Source organism: Nerophis lumbriciformis, linkage group LG05, assembly GCF_033978685.3.
Source record: "Nerophis lumbriciformis linkage group LG05, RoL_Nlum_v2.1, whole genome shotgun sequence".
Classification (NCBI taxonomy): domain Eukaryota; kingdom Metazoa; phylum Chordata; class Actinopteri; order Syngnathiformes; family Syngnathidae; genus Nerophis; species Nerophis lumbriciformis.
The window spans coordinates 34,572,833-34,586,812 of record NC_084552.2 but is presented as its reverse complement, the minus strand read 5'-3'; the positions used below and the strand labels follow the sequence as shown (position 1 = coordinate 34,586,812).

The window sequence follows — 13,980 nt, the reverse complement described above, 5'->3', positions numbered from 1 at the left end:
ATATTTTTACATATCATATTTGCTGATGCTGTTCTGTCGTTGTTGTTGTTGTTGTTGTTGTCTCTCCGTCTTATCCCTCTTTTGTCCCCGCAATTTCCCCTATTAATGTAAATCCATTTAATAAAGTCAAATACAAATACGGCAACAAGAGAAGTATCCCACACTTCTCTTCTGTAAAATAAATATGTACAGCAAATATGGGCATCTACATCAACAATATGATTTGCCTGAGTAGCTGGACAGGACAAAAAAACTAAAAAAGAAAAAGAAAATAAATATCCATTTGTTTATTTTCAACCTTAATGAGAGAATATATTTTAAACATGTTTAAGTCTGACATGAGATTCCAATCATAAACATATTTCTTTTCAACTTGTGATTTTTCATGTTAATTAAGTTATTAGTGACCACTGCTGGCTCAATACGCAATACTTATTTCACCCAATCAAACATAAATCAATAATTTAGTAACCATGTTGATATTCTGTTTATCTCTGTGTTGAAATAAATTCAGCATAAAAATATGATGAACCGTTCATATATTTGTAAAAGGGATCAAACACTTCTCATCAACATGGACAACAACGGACAGCGTTTGTAAACACACAGATGATATTTATTCTGTCGTGATTTTTACATTCAGTTGAACATTTCCTTTTTTGTTGTCGTTGTTGTTGTAAATCCTATTGTACTTTTTTTTTTACTTAACACACACTTTACTGATGTTCAGGTTTGCTTCTGTCCACAATGGAAGTTGCAGTATCACTGTCATTATTCAACAAATATCTGATGCTTTGAGGCTTTCAGGTGCCTCGGATAAGGTTGGAAAATGTGTTTTTGATAATTTCCAGGGATATGCTCTCATACCTTTGTGCTTTTGAACGGATATGCAGTTTGCAGTTTTATAAACCTAAATACGTATCAGCATGATTCTCCATTTTGGCTACACTGATGCTTTAATCAAACCTTTACTTTCAGTGTTGTGCTTTTATTTTTTAAATGCAATCCTCACACCTTTCGTCCTTTTCATGTGTTTTTCCTGTTCAGTGCTGAATGTGTGCTTGCATTTTTCCCTTTGTCAAATTTAAGCAGCACAGCCCTTGATGTCTAGTCGTGTTTAAGTCATTTCATGCTTAATTTCCTCAGCAACAAACACAAAGGAACATTGCACAGAGCCTGAATGAATGTACAAAAAAAATCCTCAAAAAACGCATTCCATCCTGCAGACATGAACCAAATTCGCCCATTTTGTGGTTTCTAAGAATCGAGTGTTGCAGAGGAACCCGTTTAAGTTGACAGACTTATATTGTAAGACATGACCACAAATTGGTGGTTGCAAAAGAAGAAAGTACCTTTAGTCCTATGCCTGCTTTATTGATTTTGACTATAGCTGTCAAAGTTACACACATTCATTAAAAAATGGAGGCATTTCTCATAAAAAAAGAAAAAAAAACACTGATTAATCACAATTTATATTGAGCGCACATGCTCCTTTACATTAACCGCAGATGGTTGCCTTAAAGTGACGCGGGTTGCTTTACGGTCAGCGATCAGGTCAATGCATGCGTCAGTGCAAAGATGAGTGAGGAGACTCCGACTGGTGTCCTCACTGGCAAATGTTGCTTTAAAATACAGATGTCCCTCATTTATTGCTGTTAATTGGTTCTGGACATGGCCGCGATGAATTAATTTCTGCAAAGTAAAAGTTATCAATTATATATCAGTATTTTCATAGCCGGAGCCAAGATCATAACAAAATTGTGTTTTTATATGTTTTTTTTAAACATTATGAGAACCCAATAGATATTATGAGTGCAGAAAAAAATCGATTCACATCCCAATCGCAATTTTTACTCCTCCCAATTCTAAATTGGTTCAAAATTTTCAAAAGCTGATTTAAAAAATATTTTTTTTTTTTATACATTTTTAAATCAGAAACATTTTTAAAAATACGTTTTTAGGCCATTTCCATCCAACAAAAATGAGCTATTTGAGCCTGTAACCTGTTTTGAATAAATTTCATTATAATTATTGCACTAAATAATACATTGCAAGAATTGGTTTGAATCTAGAATTGTGTTAATTCGAGAATCGATTCTTAATCGAATCGTCACCACAGGAATCAGAATTGGATCGAATCAGTAGGTTCCCAAAGATTCGAACCCCTACTTCCCTTAGTCATGTTTACACTCTTTTAATACAATGTACTAATGCTGTGCTTGAGGCTGGGCCAATCAGTGGCTACGATACTGAACAGTTCGCTCTGATTGGTTTGGTCTCATTTAGTGGCCAATACTAATGTAGTGCTAATATTCATATTTTATTTAGTATTTTTTTATGATCTAAAATTCTTAATTTAGGATCATAAATGGTAAAATATGATTCACATTTTTTTGGAAAATATCCCATAAAAATCTAAATAATATTGTTCCCAAGTTTTGAGGGACAAAATGACGCACATTCGAGTGCTGTAAAACTTTAAAAGAATGTTTGCGTATGAAAATCGTATAAATGTTTTCATAACATTTGTGTATAATATTGTTGTTTTTTTATTTAATAAAAAAAAGTTATTTACTGTGATTGATCATGATTAATCAAAATGAAATGTGATAAGACAAATTTAAAAAATTGACAGCACTAATTTTGAAACTACTACAAACCTGATGTGAACAACACATTTAGACATACACAGATTGGAATTCCACATTGATTTAGCAGGCACTTTTTATTAACAATAAGTGGACACCATGGACCAAGTCTTGATGAGTTGGTCGAGACAGATGGGTCGTCGATTTAAACAGGGTCAATTTAAAGGGGTTCCTTGTACTGACGCCAGGGAAACGCTTGTCCATGAATGTGATACTGAAAAGGTCCCTAAACAAATAAGATAAATAATTGATCTAATAAATTATTTTAATGATAACTGTATAAGTTACTATTTTACTAATATATTCTAATAATTTTATATATCATTAAAAATGTTCATTTATCTCAATTTGTTTTTGTCATTTTTTAATCTAACTATAGAACTATTTTAATGTTTTTTTTTTTATATAGATGCAATTGTATTCTAAATGTTGTACCAACATACCGGTAAATAAGTCCTTCAAAATCCAATAAAAATACAAATAATTTTTTCCCCATAAAACAGAAAACTGGTATCCTTAAGAACTTGTTTATTAGCTGTTAGCTAACTTCAAGTACTGGTAAATTTAGTTCCTGGAGTTAACAAGGTTCCTCTGAGCCATTATGTTTGAGATAAATAAAAAGTAGGCGTGTCCTGATGCAACTTTCTCACTTTCGATATGATACCAAAATTAGGGCCTTGAGTTTTGGCCGATACCGTTATTGATACGATACCAGCACAAATCATTATTTTATAGTATGGAATGTTAGAAAAGGCTTGCTCTAGTGAAATTACTCAGAGAAAATGGTACCAATAAAAAAATAACCTTATGACAACCTTATGGAGAGTATTTTTTTAAGTTGAATGATGCGGACACATTTGTTACTGGATACTTTCTAATGTGCTTCTGCCTTGTTGAATTTGTATCAGTAATTGATACACTACTATAATCATGTAATACTTGTTTATATTGACAAATGGCAATATTGTCAATGAATGACACTTATTACAAATGTCTAGCTTGTATGCTATTGTGTGCTTAGCTGTTGTGTAGCTGTTAGCTCCCAGTAGCCTATAGCCTACCTTGTTTACTTTTTGCAAATGACCTCAGTAAAATAGAAGAAAAGACCAAGCTTGTGTGCTTCCCGGAGGACATTAGATATGAACTGGCAGTCCATCTTTGTACAAGTAAACACACTGCTTGTATCGGAGCTGTTAGATGGAAGACGATATCATCCGATTCTTGTTTTTGTTGTTGTTGTTTCTGATATTAGATTGGGACACCCCTATTTAAAGGCACCCCGTTTCAGGTTCTGGGGTAAAGTTCCTGCGGTGAAAAATATGTTTAAGATGATAAACGTTTCTTTTTCCTGTTCTTGTAAATGCATTACATCATGTCAAATACTTTAAATGAGTGGATACATTTCGCCCGTTTCATTCTAAAATACATTTTTGTTGATGGCAGCCTTGTTTTTAATGTTTAATGTTGCTTTCCCCCCCCCCCCCCTTATCTTTGGGGGGCTCAAACTAATAATAATCACAAAGGAAACACAGTAGAGGTGCCTGTTTTGATTTAAAAAAAATTGTGGTTCAGGAAAAGAAGAGTTGACTAAGTGATGAGCAAAAAATGAAGTGCCTTCATTTAGACATCTTGTGCTTTGATACTAAACTACTTCCTAGTGAAAGCAAAATTATTATTATCTTAATCCATTCTTCCACTGAAAGCTGAATTACTTAACATTTTAGTGGCCGGGTGACTCATTTGCATTAAACAGGATACTGCATCTCTCCATTATCAAATCTTCCCACACCCAAAATGTTGGGCTCTTTTTATATTTTTTCTCTCCAGAATAAACCCTTGCACCACACACAAACACACTTCATACGTACATTTACAGCGAGGACTAGAATGGGAAAACTTGCTCTAACAATGTCAATGGCTTCATTATAAAGGAAGTTGATTTGATTAAAAAAAATGGGATCGAATGCACCTAAAAGAGGCTGAGATGACACTTCCTGGTTGTCTCCGGAATATTCTGTACAGTATGATACAATAACTTAGGTCCAAGATATCCTTCTGGTCTACTCGTCCCAAAGTTAGGAAGGGCTTCAGAAGTCAGGTCCATTCCTAATTGAGGAAATATCCACAAGGAACTTCCATCCTCCATTTAGAGTTCTGCAGTCCATAGTTTATAGTCACATGAGAGCAGTTCAGAGACAGACTTCCTGGTCCATTGTCCATCTTTACGGTTCATTTCAAGCTCAGATGTCCTTTCCTTTCCGGACTGTAGCAACTCCACAACAATAAAAACAAGCACAACTTGGTATTTTTCAGATTATATTTCCGTTGTTTGCCAGTTTTTCTCATATTTTTTTTCAATATAGCAGATTTTCAAACACCCAAAACACAGAAATAAAAAAGAAAACATCTGGGGAGATTGGCGATAGATTGATGGATGGACAAATGGAACAGTCATTCTTCCTCTTTTTGTTGCCGGTCTTTCGGTATTTAGCACACGGTGCCGTTCTCCTGTCGGGACTTGGGGCAGGTGGAGCGCGGTATGGGCTGCACGGAGGGCGCCAGTGTGCAGAAGAAGCCGGCGATGAGGGTGAGGCCCAGTCCTCCCCAGGCGCAGAACATGGACCAGCCGTAGCCGTGGCCGATGTCGTCTGGCAGGCCGTACAGATAGCGAGGGTAGCGTGAGAGTTCGAAGTTGATGCCGGCGACACAGGTGCAAAGGGAGATGATGCAGAAGGTGCCTGCAGTAACAGATCACACGCGACCATGAGAGACAAGCCAGCTAGCAGTAACTCTAACGCGGTCATTTGGTGGCAAAACCTGCAGCGTCTGATCTAACACCTGAGGAAGGAGACAAGCTTTTATTTGTTTTCCTATATATACAAAGGATTAATACAAATGATAATAATTATTATAATTTATAAATTTTATATAGCAATTTTCATCAAAAATCAGATGCTTTACACACACAGGCCCCCCCAAAAAATGTATCCACTAATACCTATTTACTTGTAGATTACCTACTAATACACTAATTTGCTAGTTATGATATGAATGATATTAGTTTTTAGCACAACTGCAGCACTATTATTATTTGCGCAGCAGTTCAGGACTGATAATTGATAATAAATAAACAAATAACATTTTTAATTTTTAAAGTGATTCAAGATAAATCATTTTAAACTACTATGTGTGATGATATGAATAAAGAAATTACAATTAATGAAACACATACAATAAAAGAACATAGGTATTATTCCATATATTCTTAAAATGAACATATCAGATAATATGATTTTTATTTCTTATAAAATACAGAAAATAAAAGTATTTAAAAAACATATTATGGAGAAATAATTGAAATGTTATAATTATTATTTTTTTAAATTTAATTACATAAATTAGGACATTAGCACAGCGTCAGTCAAACTAAGTATGTATATTTTTAAAATTACCATCTTAAATTACAAAATAAATCCTCTAAAAAAATATATATAAAATGCAATTTAATTCAAAACATGATCAAATAATAATGTAAAAATAATTTAAATCAAATCATTTCAAAAAATTAAAAATACAATAAATTAATTAAATTATTAGAACATAATTACTTACATATACTATTTATATAATGTGTTATAGTATTATATAATGTATCATATATGTATTTTATATTAGTTCATGTTACATTTATTTACATTATACATCCATCCATCCATTTCCTACCGCTTGTCCCTCTTGCGGTCAGTGGGGGTGCCTATCCCAGCTGCACTCGGGCGTAAGGCGGGGTACACCCTGGACAAGTCACACACCCACATTCACACACTAGGGCCAATTTAGTGTTGCCAATCAGCCTATCCCCAGGTGTATGTCTTTGGACGTGGGAGGAAGCCGGAGTACCTGGAGGGAACCCACGGGGGGAACATGCAAACTCCACACAGAAAGACCCCAAGCTTGAGAATCACACCCAGAACCTTTTCGCTGTGTGACGCACAAGCGCTAACCACTGCATCACTGTGCTGCCCTACATTATACAATACAGTAAAAAATATAGATATTTTTGCCAAATTTCCAATTGTATACTGTATTATTTTTTTCCCCTGTGTGTTTGCTGACTCACCTCCCATCAGGAAAAGCAGTCCGGCCACATACTGCATGAGTCCCCGGTCCCAGCAGCAGCCTAGCACGCCGATGACCCAACCGAACAAAATGATGGCCACGGCCATGCCCATGAACCCTGCCGTCATTCGCCGCAAATCTGCGGACACACAAGTACGCAGGACGTGTTAGGTGACTGAAACAGGTGTGAGCAAGGACAAGTTGCTCCAGAAGGACAGCAGTGTGAACACCATGGGGCTAATGACAGTGACAGTAGCATGACTTCAGCTAAGAAGGAGACGATAAAGAAGCAAAAGCACTTGCGGCAAAAACCCTCCTTCCTCCCTTTCCTTCCCTAAGTAGATTAGAATGTCACGGGTGAGCAAGTCAGGAGGTGTAAGAGGGCAACTGTTGTTGTTAGAGGGTGACGGGCGGGCTGGGAAAAGGTCACAACATTTCCCCTGAGAGCATAAATTAAGAACACCAGAAGACGAACCTCCACTCATGTCACACATAATGTGCACACAAGTACAGGGGATATGTATTTATTTATTTGCACACGCACGCCAACACAAAACGCATTGAAGCTTAGTTAACATTCTACAAACCCCGTTTCCATATGAGTTGGGAAATTGTGTTACATGTAAATATAAACGGAATACAATGATTTGCAAATAATTTTCCACCCATATTCAGTTGAATATGCTACAAAGACAACATATTTGATGTTCAAACTGATAAACATTTTTTTTTTTGCAAATAATCATTAACTTTAGAATTTGATGCCAGCAACACGTGACAAAGAAGTTGGGAAAGGTGGCAATAAATACTGATAAAGTTGAGGAATGCTCATCAAAAACTTATTTGGAACATCCCACAGGTGCAGGCAAATTGGGAACAGGTGGGTGCCATGATTGGGTATAAAAGTAGATTCCATGAAATGCTCAGTCATTCACAAACAAGGATGGGGCGAGGGTCACCACTTTGTCAACAAATGTGTGTGCAAATTGTTGAACAGTTTAAGAAAAACCTTTCTCAACCAGCTATTGCAAGGAATTTAGGGATTTCACCATCTACGGTCCGTAATATCATCAAAGGGTTCAGAAAATCTGGAGAAATCACTGCACGTAAGCAGCTAAGCCCGTGACCTTCGATCCCTCAGGCTGTACTGCATCAACAAGCGACATCAGTGTGTAAAGGATATCACCACATGGGCTCAGAAACACTTCAGAAACCCACTGTCAGTAACTACAGTTGGTCGCTACATCTGTAAGTGCAAGTTAAAACTCTTCTATGCAAGGCGGAAACAGTTTATCAATAACACCCAGAAACGCCGTCGGCTTCGCTGGGCCTGAGCTCATCTAAGATGGACTGATACAAAGTGGAAAAGTGTTCTGTGGTCTGACGAGTCCACATTTCAAATTGTTTTTGGAAACTGTGGACGTCGTGTCCTCCGAACCAAAGAGGAAAAGAACCATCCAGATTGTTATAGGCACAAAGTTGAAAAGCCAGCATCTGTGATGGTATGAGGGTGTATTAGTGCCCAAAACATGGGTAACTTACACATCTGTGAAGGCGCCATTAATGCTGAAAGGTAAATACAGGTTTTGGAGCAACATATGTTGCCATCCAAGCAACGTTACCACGGACACCCCTGCTTATTTCAGCAAGACAATGCCAAGCCACGTGTTACATCAACGTGGCTTCATAGTAAAAGAGTGCGGGTACTAGACTGGCCTGCCTGTAGTCCAGACCTGTCTCCCATTGAAAATGTGTGGCACATTATGAAGCCTAAAATACCACAACGGAGACCCCCGGACTGTTGAACAACTTAAGCTGTACATCAAGCAGGAATGGGAAAGAATTCCACCTGAGAAGCTTAAAAAATGTGTCTCCTCAGTTCCCAAACGTTTACTGAGTGTTGTTAAAAGGAAAGGCCATGTAACACAGTGGTGAACATGCCCTTTCCCAACTACTTTGGCACGTGTTGCAGCCATGAAATTCTAAGTTAATTATTATTTGCAAAAAAAAAAAAAAGTTTATGAGTTTGAACATCAAATATCTTGTCTTTGTAGTGCATTCAATTGAATATGGGTTGAAAAGGATTTGCAAAATCTTGTATTCCGTTTATATTTACATCTAACACAATTTCCCAACTCATATGGAAATGGGGTTTGTGTATTGATATATAATGTAGGAACCAGAAATATTAATATCAGAAAGAAACAACCCTTTTGTGCGAATGAGTGTGAATGAGTTGAATGGGGGAGGGAGGTTTGGGTTGGTGCACTAATTGTAAGTGTATCTTGTGTTTTTTATGTTAATTTAATAAAAAAAAAAAAAATAATAATAATAAAGTTTTTTTATTATTTCTTGTGCGGCCCGGTACCAATCGATCCACGGACCGGTACCGGGCTATGGCCCGGTGGTTGGGGACCACTGTCCTAGAGTATATAAGAAAGGGTTGGAGGTTGTAGCGTTCAAAGGAGGGCTGTCAGAATATTGCGGATAAAACGTTGCTGTCAATACTTGAACAAGAAGTCTCTTGGGAACGTCTTGGAAAAGGAGCGTGATGTGTTAAATGATGACACACTGCAGGTCGCATGAAAAGACGTAAGTCTGTCTTCCCACCAGCGACGGATTATAACAGGGCGCCGCGTGAGACAGGCTGTACTTTGTCACGGTGCAGTGAAAAGCAGCAGCCATGAAAAAAGGAAAAAAAGGATCAATATTAAATACAACAATAACCAAGGACTGCGTGTTACATTTACATGGTAAAAAGGAGTGCTCAAAAATGGATTGAAAATTGATCTAAATCACAATTATTATTACATTTTAATTATAATTACAATTATTATTTGGGCGTCACGGTGGAAGAGGGGTTAGTGCATCTGCCTCACAATACGAAGGTCCTGAGTAGTCTTGGGTTCAATCCCGGGCTCGGGATCTTTCTGTGTGGAGTTTGCATGTTCTCCCCGTGACTGCGTGGGTTCCCTCCGGGTACTCCGGCTTCCTCCCACTTCCAAAGACATGCACCTGGGGATAGGTTGATTGGCAACACTAAATTGGCCCTAGTGTGTGAATGTGAGTGTGAATGTTGTCTGTCTATCTGTGTTGGCCCTGCGATAAGGGGGCGACTTGTCCGGGGTGTACCCCGCCTTCCGCCCGATTGTAGCTGGGATAGGCTCCAGCGCCCCCCGCGACCCCAGAAGGGAATAAGCGGTAGAAAATGGATGGATGGATGGACAATTATTATTTATTCTGATTCCAATTAATATTACTATTCTGATTTTGATTTATATCCTTATATTATTTATTCACAATAAAAAAACAACTATATTTTTTTAATTAATTGTATTTTTTTTAAGAATCAATTTAAAAAAACTCCCTTACTGTATTAGGCCATCAACATGCTTACTTGATGCACACATCTGTCAGCAGCCTTTTGTAACCGGTTTTGAAAAGGGTTTTATTGTCATTTTTATACCAAATAATATATTGCGAGATTTGGTTTGAATCGAGAATTGGTTCTGAATCGGAATCGAATGAAATCATGAGTTGTTGTAAGATCACCATCCCTAATAGTAAATGTATTTCTTATTTGTCAGCCCTTTTTGGCACTTACAAATATACTGTGAATATAATCAAAGTTCTAGATCATTAAAACTGTACTTTATTGAGTGGCTTATGGGCATTTTTGTTACTAATTATATGGTTTTCCTTAGCAATTTTAACACTAAAAGCCTGTTAGCAAGATTTTCCTACCTTTCATTTTTCAAGATATAGTCATTAAAGAAATAAAGTAAGGGCAGTTGAATTGTAATATTTGACAACCTATTAAAGCTTTGAAATTACTAAAATTACTTAAAAAATATATACATTTTATGGCAAAAAAATAAGCGTTCCTAATTTTTTCACCTGTCATTACCCTGAGTGAAGCTTTGGGTCTGTGCCGCCTCAAACCTTCACAAACAACCAGAACTTCCCGAATGGTTTATTTTAAAACATCAATAAAACTGCATAGCAGCTTGCTGAGGAATGCTGGCAAAAAAGTCGTTTGTAGATGAAAACAATACATCATACTCAGCATTTTTGCTGACACCTACACGTTGCAGCGAAAGCACACACTTCTATGAATATGTACTGTCATTCACAAATGTTCTATATCATTTTTTTTTTTTAATGTATTTTTGGACTAAACTGTGTTTTTGAAGTGTAAAATAAGTCATGTGCTGACAGGATGCTTGTCAGTCACATACTGTAACCACACCGACCTCTGACCCCTGCACCATGGAATGAGGTTTAGCGTGATGGAGTCTGTCTGACAGCCTGCTGACTATGCATGTACTCACTTTTGGGGGTGATGTTCACTCATTGGCTGCTACATCGATTTGTAATAATAGTGGACGCTGGCGATAATGATGAAGTTGACAATATAGTGAACCTCGATTTACGAACGCCTCTTTTTGCGACCTTTTCGGTTTATGAATATGCCTCTATGTGCGGTCACAAACGTTTCATTCATTCATTTTGCATGTTGCTTGAAGCCATCGCCCTTTTGATGACATCACTTTCTGTACACACAGGCATGGTAATTTTGGAGAGGCGCGGGCCTCTATGTCACATCCTGTTTACATCCTGTACACGGCTATTTGGATGAGCTTTGACGGCGAGCGCTGCTTCCAACTTTTTTATTTCCACAATTGTCATACCTTTCGCTGGTCAGAACTATGTCAGCCTGTCTTAGAGATCACTTTGTATGATCAAACATGCTTTAAATTTGTCCAAACTGACAGTCTCTCTGTAAAGTTTCAGGTTGCGAGAGAACCGATTCAAGCTACCGCTTTAGCTCGTTAGCCTCCAGCTTGCGGCCCCTTCACTTCCAGGACTTTATCAGCAAAGGGGGTTTGGTACCGCAGCAATTTAATTGTGATGGGACCGAAAAAGATACCACAGCGGACCTTTATTACAGCAAAGGAGAAGGCACTACCGGGACACAAGCCGATGAAGGATCACCTCACACTGATAGTTTGTGCTAACGCAAGCGGTGATTATGTGTAGCCACAGTTCCTTTATCACTCCAAAACTCCCAGAGTGTTCAACAGTGCCACATTTAATGTGGTTGTGCTGTTTGGATAAAAAAGAGATTGTTGAGCTTTTACCCCTTTGTTATGTTGGTTTGAGATTATATATCAATCAATCAATCAAGCCACAACGACTCCCCCCCCGGGAGGCCGGTGCAATGGACGTCGAGTGGATCTAGCATAATATATATATACTACTATACACTAATTGTCAAAGGTGCTATTACCTGTTAAACTGAAAAATGAATGCCTTCTTATTTAGATGAGCATGACAAGAGACAGTTTCTGACTGGCTCCGAGGCCGGTAGTACTAGCGCCATGTCACGTCTACCGTACCTCTCTCCTTTCACCGCGGCAGGGAAGAGTACACTCGGCCAAAACCTTGCAACAATTTGCCTCAGTAGATGCTCCTGATTTTCAGTAGGTGAATGCTCTAATTGTAGTCAGAGAAACGCTTTCCTCCAACCAGATCCTCACTCAGTCAATTCCCCTTTAAAGGGGAACATTATCACAATTTCAGAAGGGTTAAAACCATTAAAAATCGAAAATTGAAGAAGAAACTGAAGCTATTGAGCCATATCGGTTTGAACTGTATGCAAGCGAAACCGACGAAAACGACACGACAGCCAGCGACACGGGAGAAAGCGAGGACGAATTCAGCGATCGCCTTCTAACCAACGATTGGTATGTGTTTGTTTGGCATTAAAGGAAACTAACAACTATGAACTAGGTTTACAGCATATGAAATACATTTGGCAACAACATGCACTTTGAGAGTGCAGACAGCCCAGTTTTCATCAATTAATATTTTCTGTAGACATACCCTCATCCGCTCTCTTTTCCTGAAAGCTGATCTGTCCAGTCCAGTTGGAAATGCATCTGCTTTGAGTGTCGCAGGATATCCACACATTCTTGCCATATTTGTCGTAGCATAGCTTTCGTCGGTAAAGTGTGCGGAACAAACGTCCAATTTCTCGCCACTTTCGCATCTTTGGGCCACTGGTGAAACTTGAATCCGTCCCTGTTCGTGTTGTTACACCCTCCGACAACACACCCATGAGGCATGATGTCTCCAAGGTACGGAAAACAGTCCAAAAAACAGAAAATAACAGAGCTGATTTGACTCGGTGTTTGTGAGAAAATGGTGTATTGCTTCCCGATGTGACGTCACAACGCTCCGAGAGCAAATAATAGAAAGGTGTTTAATTCCCCAAAATTCACCCATTTAGAGTTAGAAAATCGGGTAAAAAAATATATGGTCTTTTTTTCTGCAACATCAAGGTATATATTTACGCTTACATAGGTCTGGTGATAATGTTCCCCTTTAAGACCTCACTGTTAGATTTGTAGGGTTATTTTACTTTTTGCTAATCCACCTGTTTGTTCTCTTCTTTTTCCAATTAAGAATCGATAAGAGAACCGATAAAGAACCGAATCATTAATCACAATCGAAAGTGGGATCGGAACCGGGAAAATCGTATCAATTCCCATCCCTACACAATTCACCAACTTGGTGTGCAGTGCGACCTCACATGACTTTTTGAGGATTAATCCATAGACCAGAAACAACGCACATTAATAACAGCACCTTCGGACCTTGCACGGCGTCTCCCATATGAGTTTTTTTTAAACATTGCTATCATAATGTTGGAGTATACTTGTCATCCTAGCAATAGTCGTGATACTACATAGTTGCTCTACTTTCAGTAATATTTCTGCCCTGAGAGTCCTATGTCAGGTCACATCAATCCTCAGCGTGCGGTCTGCAAGGCGCCCGATGCAGGAAGTCACTCTGTGAAGACCCTAATGCAGCACACATGTCCTACTAACTACACTAATGGCATGTGACGACAATGTATCACACCGCACATCCGGTCTTTTGTCATGCTGAATATGCCTATACGCCACAAGCACTGCTCATTCAAATGAGATTAAGGATTAATCGATTAGTAAAACTCTTTAATTTATATTACGTTTGATTAATCGTTTAATGAGTATAACTGATCACAGTCTGGACTGAATGGAGTGCCCGGTACTTTAAATACGCTGACATTAGTTTTCGAACATCGCTGATAGGAGCTTTCTCACGGCGTTCAATCGATCGCAACTGGACTGTTTAGTTTGTTTGAGAAGACGTTTTACGTTCTAAGTAG

The 13,980-nt window shown here is 38.1% G+C and overlaps 1 protein-coding gene across 1 annotated transcript in view; it reads right to left on the bottom strand.

The window, feature by feature from the left end:
- Positions 1-421: 421 nt before the first annotated feature.
- tmem178bb (transmembrane protein 178Bb) overlaps positions 422-13,980 on the bottom strand; it is a 216,444-nt gene continuing 202,885 nt past the window's right edge. Inside the window, exons 3-4 of the mRNA XM_061960693.2 lie at positions 6,766-6,903; positions 422-5,386 (exon numbers count right to left, since the gene is read on the bottom strand). Of these exons, the coding sequence (XP_061816677.1) occupies positions 5,136-5,386; positions 6,766-6,903 (389 nt within the window). The 3' untranslated portion in view covers positions 422-5,135. The remainder of the gene's footprint in view (positions 5,387-6,765; positions 6,904-13,980) is intronic.